The 16,397-nt window shown below is 41.6% G+C and overlaps 1 protein-coding gene across 1 annotated transcript in view; it reads right to left on the reverse strand.

Moving 5' to 3' along the window:
* Positions 1–15,919, reverse strand: part of LOC120057792 (glypican-6-like) — a 115,182-nt gene extending 99,263 nt beyond the window's left edge. Inside the window, exon 1 of the mRNA XM_039006257.1 lies at positions 15,769–15,919. Coding sequence (XP_038862185.1) covers positions 15,769–15,919 — 151 coding nt within the window. The remainder of the gene's footprint in view (positions 1–15,768) is intronic.
* Positions 15,920–16,397: the final 478 nt, after the last annotated feature.

The raw sequence follows: 16,397 nt of genomic DNA on the forward strand, positions 1-16,397 counted from the left end.
CACAAAGTAAAGCCATTGAAAACATCATAGCAATATGCCAGAAATAGCCTATAACAGTAATCATAAATCTGGTTGGATGAGACAGTGGCAGACAGCATTTCCTCAAACACACACACACACACGCATACACGCACAGACACACACATATAGAAATGTGTGTCAGAGTTGTTACCTCTCCCCATGCAATCATTCCGTTCTCCCAACATTCAGCCAGCTCCCTACGAACAAAATGAAATTAAAATTGCCAGCAGCCCACAGATGAAATTCATGCCCAGCTCCACTTGAGGACAAAGACATGTGTTTCTCTGCTGTTTATGATCCCTCTCTCCTACTGAGTGTTCAAAAACATTCATGGTGGTTTTTGCCAAACATTTACAGTAAATGAAGGAATCATGAGACACAACATGAGGAAATTTTGATTTGACAATGGCTGTAGGATTAACATTTGTTTGGAACAATGACTGATCAGTTCATAATATTTGGAAGTTGTCCATGGATCATAATGTATTAATGAACACCTTCCATGTCTTTCTGGCTTCTGTTTCCTACCATTTTTATAATGGAAAGTGTAACATTGCCAATAAGTCGTCAGTGTAGCCAGTAGGGAGAACAGCGTGAAATACGATTTATGATATAGCCTACCATTCAGAAGGAAATCACATTGCAATTGATGACATCCATGAAACACTGAACTGAATTAAAAGTTAATGATCGACATCATCATTCCATTTTCCCAAACAGCCATTTGTAGGGCAATGGACGCTGATTCAGCTCTCTCTCCATTTAGTAGTCTCCACACACTAGCCCAAATGCAATATCACTTTGAAGACCAATGATGTGGCTAAATAATCTGATCACGTTATGACTAACCAATGATTCGTGACATATAAAAATTGCTATGTTAAGTGTGTTTATCATGTAGGCTTCATGTTTTGTTAAAACCTAAAAGCAACCAACCATGTCGCCCAAACAGCCCTCTAAAAATGACCTAATTTCCGAAGTCTCCTCTCTCTCGCTCACTACCCAAATAGAATTGAGATGTAATTTACTCAGACACCTGAAGGCTAACCAAACTTTGAGAATCAGTTCAGCTTCATCTGAGCTGAACTCAGCCATTAAGTAGAGAATTAACACCCACCAGTGAGGGCAGGAGGTGATGTGAGGGCCGGAGGTTGAAACCCACACACAGTTTGTTCGCAGCTAACTCTCTTATTTATCACAGCTTATGACTGTTGCCTGCACCTTAAACACAGGTTTGTTTAGTTTCCAGGTCAAAAGAAAACTCAAAAGCTTTAGGTAGGTCACTGCCTGTGTATAAAGGAAAAGTTTGAGAGACAGTTGTTTAGCGGACACTTTAATGGGCCAAAGGTTGGAAGGAGTCAGGGAGGTCCCACTGGCCACAGGTCTGAGTGCAGCTCTCCATCAGACGTGTCACACACAAAGAGCTCCTCCGCACTGACACTTAGACCTTGCAGAGTGTTCCCGCAGTCTCAACAGAGCAAAACATCACTTAAAATGAGTCTCTCGTACATCAACATCCCATAAGGGGCTTTCAAGGAACTTCTCCACTCAACCAAGGTAGCCTGTATATCCTTTATGTCCAAGGTTAAAACAGCACAGTGGACACACAGATATATTTTTGTTGGTACACAATGGAATACAATTCCCCATTAGGCAGAGAAGAAAGAGAGTGGTTCACACAGCATACTCTTTGAATAGCTTTAGTGCTGAGCGATTAGTGCTTTTTGAGGTCGGGTAGGTTTCGGTTCGATTATTTAAAAAATGTATCACGGTTTTCAATTTCAGTTTCGATGATTTTTTTTTACATTAGATGCACTATGCATTACGTGGGTTGAATGATCTAACAACACGTAATAAAACAATGAATACAAGTCCTATGATGGTAGTGATTGCCCATTACTGCTTATCACTTAGTAACCATCATTTATTCACATTACTTTACTTTAATAAAATATTTGTTTTATTTGCTGACTTTTTACATTTTATTCCAAGTCATCATCTCATCTCTATGTTGTCTGACAAAATCACTATTTTAGTAGTTCTTCAAAGTAAATAAGGCATACTTTTATGACTGCTGTCAACAAGGTCTCCGTGTGTGCTCCACACAGACCGGGCAAGCTGGTGAGCAATGGATTATGGACACTGTAGTTAATTACCACGTTTTCTGCACTAAACTATGTAGAACAGGGATGGGCAACTGGCCCCCAAAATTGTATTTATTTATTAAACTTTTTAGGAACTCAGTCGGGGTCTCAACTTACTGTTGCGAGTTAGAATAGTAGAATACACAAGGTGCCATTTCGAAATGTGGTTGTGCATAATCAGTTTTTCTCTTGTTATGTAAGTCACTGATTGTCAGTCAATTAGTCCATGTCAGCAAAATGTATTTAGAATGCTAAGATAGTTTTGCAGCTAGCTATCTAAACTTGGCCAAATTACCTGATGGGGGGCCCCCATTGATTTTGTTCCCTGCAAGCAACTGCTGCCCATCATGACAAGTTCAGATTCTTTGTGGCCCCCACCCCCATAAAAGTTTCCCATCTCTGATGTAGAAAATTGGCCTGTTGGAATCTACCACTCCCTACTAAATCACACAGTTCAGGCTGGATATGATTTTTCTACAGAAACTGAGCATTGAGCTCACAGAAATACCCAAACTCAAATAATTGAATCGACGTCTAAAAATAACCTAAATGTTGTGTAATCGCTAAATAGCTTTGAAAAGGCCTATCTTTAGAAAACGACAGCTAATGCCCGCAACACGATAAACATTTATTGCACTGTTTATACGAATTCCATTCTGGTGATATAGTGCAGAACACTGTATATCAGGGTACCTGGTCTCTCATAGTAGGGTGCAAAGCAGTGCACTACTGCCCCCCATTCCTTAGCTCTGGCCCTGACCAGTCATACAATAGTTTTGCCTAACATGGTGCTCAGTGTATTGTCAGCTGGACTTGGACCTGGTCTGTAATGGCTGAGGGGGACATTATTTCCTGCTAATATCCTAGTATCAAAGTGGGCCTCTGGCGAGTCATCTACTATTAAGAAGGCTGCGAGGGTGAAATAAAGAGAAGTGTCCCAACGCAACCTTGCGGCAGCACCAGCCCATCCCCAGCCTCGTCCCTGTCCTCTCGGCTATCAGAGTTGTCAGGATGCAGAACTAGGGCTCTACTCCTTCTTCCCTCCCCAGACACAGCACATTTACACATGAATGCAAGCATATGCTTGTCCTCACATTGTCATGTCAGCGAATTAAATCGGAAAAAATATATAGAATATTGTTGCAGTGATTAGTATACTGGTGAGAGTGAGACAGAGTATGAACAATGGTGTTCACAGACTGGAGATATGTGTGTGTGGGCAATAGCCTATACTTGCTATGTTTCTTCAAAGGCACAAACTAAAGATGTGTGGGGGCATACAGATATCTCATTGTAATACTGAAAATGTGCAAATGCGGTTGCGAGGTAATGAGGCTTATGCATGCATTCAGTGTTTTATCAACAGATATATGAGCTGCCTTCGTGAGTCGCAATTACTTCCTGTCACTCCAGTGTCTGTAATCAAGCAGAGTGTCAGTCAGATCACCTCTCCCATTATCTGTCCTGATGAAGCCTTTCCCTGGGCCTAATACAGGAAGACATTCATATTCCACACACTACCCCACTAAGGTGTGCTTGTCTTTACTTTGCATACTCAATGCCATGTAGAAAGGAAGCTTCTTACTGCCACTTAGATGTGAATTTACTCATGGACTGATTCTAATTGTGCTATGATTTTAGCGTTCAGAGTAGCACAGGGCAAGTCTGTCATGTTCGAAGCACCTGACCCTCGATAGCTATTAGGCTTGCTAATCATCCTGTAATCTACATGAACACCCTTGTGAAAATGGTTTAAAACAATCAGTAAAAAAGGACAGACAATTGTACAGCTAAATCAAGTCATTGCAAGCCACTGTGTAATATAAAAAGTGTTATCACAATATTTCACATTCACAACCTACACTGACAGGGACCTATTTCAATTGACATATCAAACATTAGGACCACCACCACTGTAGAAAAAGTTACTCTACCTATTCCGGTTACTCTACCTATCCCGGAACTGGGATTAGCCAGCTTTGGGAATTAAAGGTGTTCAAGTTACATTTCCATGCCAGAAAAGGTAGGCCAACTCTCAGAAGTATTCATCAGTGTACCTGGCCAAACAGACCCAAAGCATATGTGCACTGCCATCTGGTATACCTCCCATGGCTCCTGCTGCCATACGTTTACAGGCCTGATGCTTAGAGCAAACGCTACATCTTATAGAACTAAAACAACATAGCCATCAGTGACATATTAGTCATTTCAGGAAGGGTCAAGAGGTACTCATGATGTCAAAATGTCCAGCTGCTTTATAAATGAATCAATTTCACAGAACTACTGCATAAGGTTAGGCAATAGGAACATTCAAAAAATTCCTAAAGCGCTTTGGCCCTGGACATTGATTTAATCTGCCCACTCATTCCACTGCCTGATTAAGATTCATATCATGGCTAAAGAGTTATGACTGAGTTATAGCCAGCATTGATCCAGGTCAGAGGAAAGCTCTGCTCTGTCTTTGGGACACACCCAAAGTAGTTATCTACTGTGCTTTAAGGGTAGATTACATGTTCGATTACATTTAGTTACATTTAAGAGGTTAAGGGGAGCCTGAGAAAATGATACTATAAATATTTGTGCAAATGCCAAGTCAGAACAAACATAGTTACTGTGGCACTATATTTATGAGTCACAGAGACAGTAAAGGTGTTATTATGGTCAAAACAGAAAGAAGGAGAGAGGAGTTTTACCCATCCCTCCCGTCAATGTCAGTGTACCTTTTCCTCCTTATTTTAATATTCACACTTTACAACTTAAAATGTGTCCACACGAATACTATTGAGATATCACACTATTTTAAATAAAGTAATTGAGGTTACGAAGGAACTTGATCGTGCCTTTTTGAGTGGTAGCTCAAGGAGAGTTAAAAATATCAACATTGATCTGAAAATTGCCATCTGTGTTTTCCTCACTACCGGAGGCATCATCCTTTTAAGAATATCCCAACAGGTGTTATTTGGAACAGCAGATTCTAGCTAGGACTTACATCAATCAATATGGAATGACACTGTATTCCCCTAGCATACTACACCATGCCAGGACTCCAAATTAGAGGGATGCCCCATGTTTTTAAATAACGTTATATGCTGATAAATGTCCTTGAATGAATTTGCAAATGTTCAAATAAGCAGCACAGTAGGCCTACAGATGATTGTGTCATGTTTTACCTTCAACATAATGACATGGTGGTCTGGTCTGCGTCCTCAGGAGAGTCAAATGTAAAGGAGATGTTGGACTGTCAAATGTTAATATCTAAATGTCATTGTCATTGCAATTCAAATTGGGCCAAAAACTCGCAACTCGTAGGGTTGTGGCAAGAATAATTGATTTGTGAGCAAATTCATTCTTATTATACTAAGATGTTTCATTGCAAGAAAAAAATAATATCCTAAGGGAATTTACACAAACAAGACAAAAAGAAGAAAAAAAATTGTATTCGGCTACTCCCTCTGCTACTGAAAGGAAATGCTGTTTCAAAAACTGTGCCATATTCTCCGGAGAGAAGTTGAAAAAGCCTTGTGGGTAAACGGGCTCTCTAGCCAATATAATGCATTTTCAGGATCTGTTGATCCTGCCATACACAGAAAATAGCCATTCAATGACATTTGAAATCTGGAACATTCCATTTTCGAAGGCCCTCATGCTGCAGCTGAGGTGAGTTGTACATCATATCAGATCACTCTACTGTGGACTCCCTTAAAATTCAAGGCTAAAGGTTCAAAGTCTAAAAATTGCTTTCCAAAAGTATTGTGGAAGTCACTTCAAAGCAATTAAATGTCACAGCAGTTGGATTCAGAGCCAATAGCGGCAATGTGACTGGGATAGCACCTCATTGGATGAAAATGTCTACGATGATACCTTCGATACTGTACCAGAATAGGTACCTTCAACAATGATGATGCACACGACAAGAGGGCATATATTGGAAATGGTAAACCTATAGACGATCCTGTAAAGAATACCAAAAGACCATGTACACTACAGTGTGGAATGAAAAGCAACGCATAATCAGCATACATACGACCATGTCTGGCTTTGATATTTATTGGGGACTATGTAATAAAATGAGTGGAGGAGGAATGGGAAAATTGCTGAGGGCATTTGATATACATGGGCAGTGGGCCTAGAAGCCCCAGAGAACGACGTGCTGCTAGCGAGTGACTCTCTTCTGCGTCAACCTGCTAACTGGAGCATGGCAAAGGACTTACAGGTAGCAGCTGGTGGCTGAGAGTAGATACTAGGAAGGCCCTAAGGCCTGTACTGATCATTACCTTTCACTCCTCATTTACAGCTTACTACCAAGGCACTGGGCTTCATTAGTGCCTGGTGGCTTGTTACACTTCTGGTATACCTCCACCCTCCACTCAGTGGCCAAGTGGCCTGAGAGGGGAGAGGACACACTTCTAGCGCTCAATACCTCCCCTATGGCCCCTTACGCAACATGCAAACTCGTTGGCCCCTTCCCAGGAGCCGTGAAAAGACAAAGCACTCCTACAGGTGCACATGTCTAGTCTGATGTTGTCAACAGGACTGACGTGACAGACATGGGGCTAAAGATAGATCCAACGGCAGCGACGAGGTATTCAAGGGAGCTTTGTTTTCTGATGGCTCACTGTTGTGACAGGCTGAGGGGAAATAGGGAGCTATAAAGTATGACTGAACCTTGTTGCAGCAGACACGGGCCAGGTCTTTTATATCAATACAAGAAGATCCACTGATCTCCAAGGAGGGTATGTAAATGATCAGTGCTTCCAGAGTGGCTTGAAAAGTTAGGAGTTGACTAAAAGTTACACACATTCAATGTGTGTAACAGTGAATAATGGCGCCGGAGGAGATGACTGCCGTTTTACGATCCCCTAAACAATTGTGCTATTTTGTGTTTTTCCGTGTTATTTGTAACTTATTTTGTACATAATGTTTCTGCCACCGTGTCTTATGACCGAAAAGAGCTTCTAGATATCAGGACAGCGATTACTCACCCCGTACTGGAGGAATCATTTTTCTTTAACGAGTCGGACAGGAAGGATTTACTTCAGACGCCCGACAAGGCCCTCATCCCCGTCATTCTCAGGAGAAAGAGATGCAGATATCGGGGACGAAAGTCTGGGTGCCTTGCAAGGATCTGACAGCGAGTGGGTAATCTCCCTTTATCATCTGTCCTATTAGCCAACGTACAATCAATGGATAATAAAATAGATGAACTACGATCACGTATATCTTACCAGCGGGAGATTAAAAACTGTAATATCTTATGTTTCACCGAGTCGTGGCTGAACGACGACATGAATAACATACAGCTGGTGGGTTTTACGCTTTTTCAGCAGGGTAGAACAGCGGCCTCTGGTAAGACAACAGCTGGTGCACAAAATCTAAGGAAGTCTCAAGATTTTGCTCGCCTGAGGTAGAGTATCTCATGAAAATCTGTAGACCACACTACCAAGAACGTTTTCATTTATATTCTTCATATCTGTATTTACCACCACAAATCGATGCTGGCTCTAGGACGGCACTCAATGAGCAGAGGCGGCACTCCTAGTGGCTGGGGACATTAATGCAGGGAAACTTAAATCAGTTTTACCTCATTTCTACCAGCATGTTAAATGTACAACCATAAGGAAAACAAACTCAAGACCACCTTTACTCCACACACAGAGACGCGTACAAAGCTCTCCCTCGCCCTACATTTGGCAAATCTGACCATAATTCTATCCTCCTTATTCCTGCTTACAAGCAATAACTAAGCAGGAAGCACCTTTGACTCGGTCAATAAAAAAGTGATCAGATGAAGCACATGCTAAATAATAGGACTGTTTTGCTAGCACAGACTGGAATATGTTCCGGGATTCTTCCGATGGCATTGAGGAGTACACCACATCAGTCACTGGCTTTATCAATAATTGCATCGATGACGTCGTCCCCACAGTGACCGTACATACATACCCAGACCCAAAACCATAAATTACAGGCAACATCTGCACTGAGCTAAATGGTAGAGCTGCCGCTTTCAAGGAGCGGGACTCTAACCCGGAAGCTTACAAGAAATCCCGTTATGTCCTCCGACGAACCATCAAACAGGCAAAGCGCCAATACAGGACTAAGATTGAATCGTACTACACCGGCTCCGACGCTCATCGGGTGTGGCAGAACTTGAAAACTGTTACAGACGACAAAGGGAAGCACAGCCACGAGCTGCCCAGTGACACAAGCCTACCAGATGAGCTAAATTACTTCTATGCTCGATTCGAGGCAAGTAACACTGAAACATGCATGAAAGCATCAGCTGTTCCAGACGACTATGTGATCACACTCTCCGTAGCCGATGTGAGTAAGACCTTTAAACAGGTCAACATTCACAAGACCGCAGGGCCAGACGGATTACCAGGACGTGGTACTCTGAGCATGCGCTGACCAACTGGCAAGTGTCTTCACTGACATTTTCAACCTGTCCCTGACTGAGTCTGTAATACCAACATGTTTCAAGCAGACCACCATAGTCCCTGTGCCCAGGAACACTAAGGTAATCCGCCTACATGACTACTGACCCGTAGCACTCACGTCTGTAGCCATGAAGTGCTTTGAAAGGCTGGTCATGGCTCACATCAACACCATTATCCCAGAAACCCTAGACCCACTCCAATTTGCATACCACCCCAACAGATCCACAGATGATGCATGATCTCTATTGCACTCAACACTGCCCTTTCCCACCTGGACATAATGAATACCTATGTGAGAATGCTATTCATTGACTACAGCTCAGCATTCAACACCATAGTGCCCTCAAAGCTCATCACTAAGCTAAGGACCCTGGGACTAAACACCTCCCTCTGCAACTGGATCCTGGACTTCCTGACGGGCCGCCCCAAGGTGGTAAGGGTAGGTATCAACACATCCGCCATGCTGATCCTCAAGGGTGCGTGCTCAGTCCCCTCCTGTACTCCCTGTTCACTCATGACTGCATGGCCAGGCACGACTCCAATACCATCATCAAGTTTGCCGATGACGCAACAGTGATGATCACCGACAATGATGAGACAGCCTATATGGAGGAGGTCAGAGACCTGGCCATGTGGTGCCAGGACAACAACCTCTCCCTCAACGTGATCAAGACAAAGGAGATGATTGTGGACTACAGGAAAAGGAGGACCGAGCACGCCCCCATTCTCATCGACGGGGCTGTAGTGGAGCAGGTCGAGAGCTTCAAGTTCCTTGGTGTCCACATCACCAACAAACTATCATGGTCCTAACACCCTAAGACAGTAGTGAAGAGGGCACAACAAAACCCATTCCCCCTCAGGAGACTGAAAAGATTTGGCATGGTTCCTCAGATTCTCAAAAGGTTTCACAGCTGCACCATCTAGAGCATCCTGACTGGTTGCATCACTGCCTGGTATGGCAGGTATGCTCTGCCTCCGACCGCAAGGCACTACAGAGGGTAGTGTGTACATTCCAGTACATCACTGGGACCGAGCTTCCTGCCATCCATAACCTCTATACCAGGTGGTGTCAGAGGAAGGCCCTATAAATTGTCAAATACAATGGACCTAGACTCGGAGTGCCAAGTCTAGGTCCAAAAGGTTTCTTAACAGCTTCTACCCCCAAGCCATAAGATTAACCGGTGCCCCCGCACATTGACTCTGTACCGGTACCCCCTGTATATAGCCTCGCTATTGTTATTTTACTGCTGCTGTTTAATTATTTGTTACTTTAATTTTCTATTTTTTATTTATGTTTTTATTTAATTTTTTATTTAACACTTATTTTTCTTAAAACTGCATTGTTGGTTAAGGGCTTGTTAGTAAGCATTTCACTGTAAGGTCTACACCTATTGTATTTGGCACATGTGAAAAATTACATTTTACTTTATTTTATTTGGTGTGGGCAAAGGTGATTATTCATGACTTTCAATTTCCTAAAATATTGGTCTTTCACATAGGTTTCATATCACTACAATCAAATCATCTTCTACAAAACATCCCTAACCCAAACAAGATATTAATGTCAGGTTATATTAACATCACCAATCAATGAAATAACATATACAGTTATATTTTAATTGGATATCTCTGACAGTTTAAAGACCTAGAATCCATTCTGACAGTGAAAGTATATTCTTTCACACAACACAAAGTAATGATGACTTGCGTTTTAAAACATTTATTGTTTACAGTCTCATGAGAATTATTGGTATTTCTTGTAAATATGTATGCTCTATATAGTTAATTCAACAGTGATGAGATTTTCAGACATGTATTATTTATTAATAATTTCTCATTATTAGTGCCAAGGAGGATGCCCTGCCTATGTGACAATGTGTGCCATCTTCTCTGAGATTACACGAGAGAGCTGACAAGCCTAATTTAAATAATAATGAAAATAATTAAATAAACCGTCACACAATTCTACACTATCTGTCAAGACATTCAAGTTCAAACAGGGACAAGGGACAATGAAAAAATAAATAAATAAATAAAGTCATGGAGAGACTTTTACCTTGACAAGTTTTTAACTATTATCCATCGCCATTGAAAATCAAGGCAATTACAGTCTTTATTGCTTTAAGAGACTAATTTAAAATCAAGAAGTGTACAGAGAGGCTTAAACATAAAGAAAAAAAGATGTGCGTGCATATGAAAAATGGCAACACTCAAAACTAGAGACCACTTAGTGCTAAAATCAATCACAAGGGTGTAATGGTATAGGAATTAGCATTTAATCTTCCAAGCTCTCGCCTCGAAATCCATCTCCCTTCTATGGCTTGAATTATAATGACACTATACTGTATCTAGAGAGATGGTAGAACTGAACACATTGTGATAAAAAGCACTTTGTCAAGTCAAATATAATTCTGCTTACATGGAAACTATGCATTACATGTTTCCAGCAATTAGTTTGACGGCACGTGTGATGAAATGTGCAAATTGTATTGGTGGGAAGATAATCAAAACAGTGGGCCAAGTGTGAACACACAGGGAGTTATATCAACAAGGAACAAAGAATGAACTAGGAACATTGGAATAGCCTAGATTAATTATCCACAGCAAGATAAATGCTCAATTACAAATTTCTATCCAATATAAAATAACTAAACACAAAAGGGGACAAAAAAAGTGTATCCTCTTGTCAACTTAATTTCTTGACAAAAGATATTGGCAGCACCAGCGTCTATACTCTGCAGGAGCTTGTTGATATGCTTTGAGCGACTGCACTGTTATTCTCTCCCTGAGAGGCTGAAATACTAGCAGGCAAACCAGAGTCATTCCTCCTGCTCCAAGAGGGAGCTCCTGTTGAGAAACCCCATCATGCAGCCCATTTTAGTATTCATGAGCATGATTAATCGCATGGAGCTGGAAGAGGCATTTGAGAAATCCACTTTGGCATGGAAAAAAAGAGATGAGTGTTTGGGTCCCTGGCTTTCCTGATGATACCTCCTGTGTGTGTGTCACGGTAGGAAACATTCCGATTAAATCAACAGACTATAGCCCCCACCACCACAACCGCCACCACTGCTATTATTTACATCAATTTCAATCACTGCCAATCCCAACAGTTCAATTAGTTACAATTCCATCACCATCCTTTTTATCAGCTGGACATTAAAATACAGAGGCATACCACCACCACATGTGATCCTTGCCAGAATTCCCCTCACAGATCCTTCTCCTCATCTGTGTGTGTCAGTGGGGAGGTCATCATAATCTGATAATGCATCATAGTAATACGGATGTATGCCACAGAGGCCAACAGATTCACTTGGCCGTTCTCTCTGCTCCCATTTTGCCCTTTTCAATCTATTCCACAACTTAAGTCAGGATGAGGACCTGTGCACATTACACGGCTCAGCAGAGATAATTTGACTGCTTGTGTACGCAGCCATGGACCACATCAAATATCAGCACCGTTATTTCGGTCACATTCCACTGCTGGGAACAGGGAGGCTGAGCTGGACATGAAATGATAGGGTCGAGCTGGGACATCTTGAGAAGCTCCACAGACACAGCTCGGGGGTGTGTGTGTGTCTGTGTTCCTAATAACACACATCTACCAGGAAGGGTCTAGCAGTCTGTCTGACTCATCTTCCAAGTCACCCCGTCGTCGCGTCTCATCTTGCGTATTGGTTAATTCATTGGGTCAGTAAATGGAACCTGAGATAGATCTTTCACAAGCCTGCATGCAGGTCTAGTCTTTCACCAGGGCATTGATGGGATTGGATGAGGGAGGCCGGTATGTAAGGAACTCACTGACAGTTTATTTAAATACAGAGGCAAGAACTTGTGGAGGAGATGGAGGAGGACCGGACAATTTTTGCTGCGCTGACAGTCCACTGATTTAGGGCGTAAGGCAGCGGTGTCAAACTCATTTTTCCCCGGGGCCGCATTCTGTTATATTTCCTCGCTGTCAAATTTTGCAACAAATAGTCCTCTATCTATTATTTTAAAAATGTTCTATGCTTCTTGACTGTCTAGCTTTCATTTCGGTGATTATTAGTGAGCTGTACACAGTCAAGAAACTGTACCAATGTAGGTCCATTATAATTTCTATCAAGTTTCGTATATTGAGTTTGTCTGGCCCGTGGGCCGTATGTTTGTCACCCCTGTTGTAAAGCAATGCACTATGCAGCCAGTCCACTTTTCCAGTCACTCTTGTACTTGCTGACAACTTGGCCCAGGGACTCTTCAGAATGTACAGGCCAGGTCCCGGAGTATTACTGTACCAACTGGGCCTGCAGGCACTGACTCATTGCAGCACTTCTATCAGTAACGCTGACACCACAGCTGACATTCCACCTGACCTGGCCGATGCTGACCACACACGCTGCTCTAGCTCAGCCGTTCAATATCAACTACTGGTCTCAAACGATAGGAGTGGGTGTAGCATGCATATAACTGGAGGATGGACTCTCTTGAAAGTAGCTTTGAGAAAGCTTCAATAAGCCTAAATTATGATTGACAACTTTCTTATGTTGGCATATGCGACAGCAGTTGGTTCCTCTGATACTGCTTTAATGCCGCGTTATATGAAGGCATTACATTCCAATGAAGTTCTATTTAAACCCCTAATGAATTTGAACTAAGTGTGAGATACATAGAAAAGGGTTGAGATGGTGCCTATTGAGTAAAAAAAAAAAGGACAACATGAAGCCAAAGGGATTCCATAAGGATATGAGAGGAATTCCAGTGCCTTACATCTAATTTGACGATGTCCAACATCTTTAGTCTCTAAGGCATCCGACATCAAAGTCATGCTGGCACACCCATCTCTTTTTGACCACAATTAGAGGTTGATGGCCCTCCTCTTGGGGAAATGGCCAAAAGCAACAGACCTCAACTCAACTGATTATTCAGTGAAGATCCTTGAATAGGATTTAATCATAACACATTGTGATTCAAGGCAAACAAAAAGTAAGCAATGCATAGAGCTACTTGCCCTATATCACGGTTAGAATTCATGTTAAATATTTTAAGGATTGGCTTCGCAGCAATGAAAATGTCAACCTCGACAGATTATGCAGCAGATAGACTTGTTTTTTTCCACCTCAATTGTACATTGGAACTACATTGATTGCATTACTCAGATCAGCATTTTCTATCGACTGGCATGCTGGTTGTATACTATTGAAACTTGACAAGAACCTTAGATGAGGCAACATTTCTGAGTTTATTGCACACACGGTGGTAGTGACACAGGAATGTTAACATCGCTAGTATGAATAAACAAAGGATATGCACACAATTGTGTCAGCTAAACACACATAAATTCTTTCAGCCATCCGCTGCTGAGGTGTTGACATTGCATAAATCATATAGTCAGTCATTGCCATTCCTGAAGACAAATGGGGTCAACACCCATGTGGATGTCATCAAAGCAGTGCCATACAGCTGCATCACTCAGAGATGAGAGACACTGAGGTTTTCATTCATTGGAGAGTAGATGTCAACGACAGGAGCGTGCCTACATCTGAGGGATTTAATCAGTTAGTTATTCAAGCCTGTCTATGAACAGGTGTGCTTGTTATCAAATATGCAGCCTTTTTACCTGTGCCAGATTTCTGTCTGTAACTACAGAATTATAGGATCTAAGCCATGATGACATTAATGGTCTGGGCAGACAAAGTGCATATTCATATGGGGAGGGAACGAGGAAACAACTAACATCCTAAAAATAACATTTTGATTCACTTCATGCATCAACCTAACAATACCTACACAAAATTGTTGAAATATTCCTCCTGACAACTCTCTTGCGCAAATGTACCCTTGTGAATGCTTGATCAGAACAGTGAAGCAATAATGTTGTTTCTGACTGAGCCAGCCAGCCAGCCAGCCAGCCAGCCAGCCAGCCAGCCAGCCAGCCAGCCAGCCAGCCAGCCAGCCAGCCACAGCTTGACTTGGGTGGGTCAGAGAAATCCAAGCCTCCATGGCCTGAAGTAGGGAAAGTCCATATAAATATTTCTGAAGACCAGCTGGTTATCATAATATTTACATACATCTTACAAAAACTATAATAATAGCATCATGCCAGCATTAACCTATGGTTGACACATATGTGAAGTGGAATGGATATTGGATGGAAATTGAATTGCACTGACTTGAGGGATCGTTACATGACAGTGTCATTGTCACTTTATCAACAGGACAGAAATCAATCCAGTGCATGCCTGAGGATGCATTATTTCGACACAGAGGCGCATAGCAGACACAGAGACCTCTACTGGTCACACCAGCAAATCTAATACCACCAAGATTATTCTGCTGCTGTCATTTACATATTATGCAGCATGTTAGAGGAATAAAGAAATCCCTTTATTCAGTCAAATATTAAAATAGCAATATGTCAAGGACTACTTATATTCTATTTTAGTGTAGCGGATATATTTAGGATGAACTTTTAACCAATGAACGAAAGCATAGAGAATGGGAATGTTATACACTTGGCTATTGTGATATATCTGCATAATTAGACTACTTTGAGTTTAAATTGCTAAAGAGTTTGATTTATGAGGGATCGTATTGTTGGATGGTCATAAAAAAATATTTACTGCCATCCCGTTGAAGTAACCTAGATAAGGACAGTGTTAAAACAGTGTGTGTTAAGTTGTACTAGGCTAATTGGTATTATTTAGAAAATAGAATAACTTTTTAAAATTATTATTAGGCTACATTTATATCATAATACATGTCCTTCATAAATAAAAATCAACCCCAACTTATGGATGACAGGTGAGTATAGCCTTCATCTGAATCTGCCTTACTTTCATAAAGGCTACTTTAACATATATTGCATTATCATAATGAACAGTTATATCCCTCAATAAAATCCATCAATGTGCTTCATAGTGTAAAGGCACCTGTTTTCAAAATGTTCTTTCACCTTTACTTGATCAGTGTAAATTACTCCCATAGCAGTCAGTGTCGGTAGTTACATTTTACAATTTGAATAATACCGTATATGAGTTTCGCTCATAAAGCAAATTCTTATCCAGATGATATGGTTTATTATGCAATAATATTACTCACTTTGCAACTATGGACTGTGTTGAATAGTTTACATAGCCTAGCCTACGTATTGATAGGCAGCACTCAAATCATTCCGTTCTTACCTGACATTTGTTGGAGAGGAACATTTTCAAAGCTGAAGCCTTTTGCAATAGAAGCTTCTTTAACCCCACTGCAGTTACGTGCTTTAAAATCGGATCCAGCTGCAACAGACAGCAATGAGAAAGTCCAAAGGACGGTCTGGTATCTCAGCATCGTGCACTTCTGTGATTAATCCTTCTTTTATCCTCTGCTGATTCCAGTTTAGAGAGGAACTCCACTGCAGTGCATACGCAGGTAGCCTCAAACAACTCAACGTTTAGTGGTTGACACTTTTCTACAACTGTGCATCAACACTTCTTTCTCAATCAACGTCTGTTTATTTTGCCACCAACCGTGGCTGAGAGTCCCGCGTTGCGGCAGAAAAGAGAATGTGTGTAGTGAGTCCAGGTAAAGCCACAAAGCCACATGGATCCAACAGAGAGCGGGCTCCTCAACGTGTTCACTCAACTTCACTAAGAAAGCGACGTCGGGGAGGATACATTACTGTAGAAAGTCGAAAAGCTGAGGACTGGAGAGGAGACCGCTATGTGCTCAGATGCACAGAGCGGGCGCGAAAACACGGAGTGGAGTATATTGTCAGAGAAGGTTTTTAGTCAAACCTGACATTGATTATCAGAAATAAAACCTCTGG

This window comes from Salvelinus namaycush, chromosome 13 (assembly GCF_016432855.1).
Source record: "Salvelinus namaycush isolate Seneca chromosome 13, SaNama_1.0, whole genome shotgun sequence".
Classification (NCBI taxonomy): domain Eukaryota; kingdom Metazoa; phylum Chordata; class Actinopteri; order Salmoniformes; family Salmonidae; genus Salvelinus; species Salvelinus namaycush.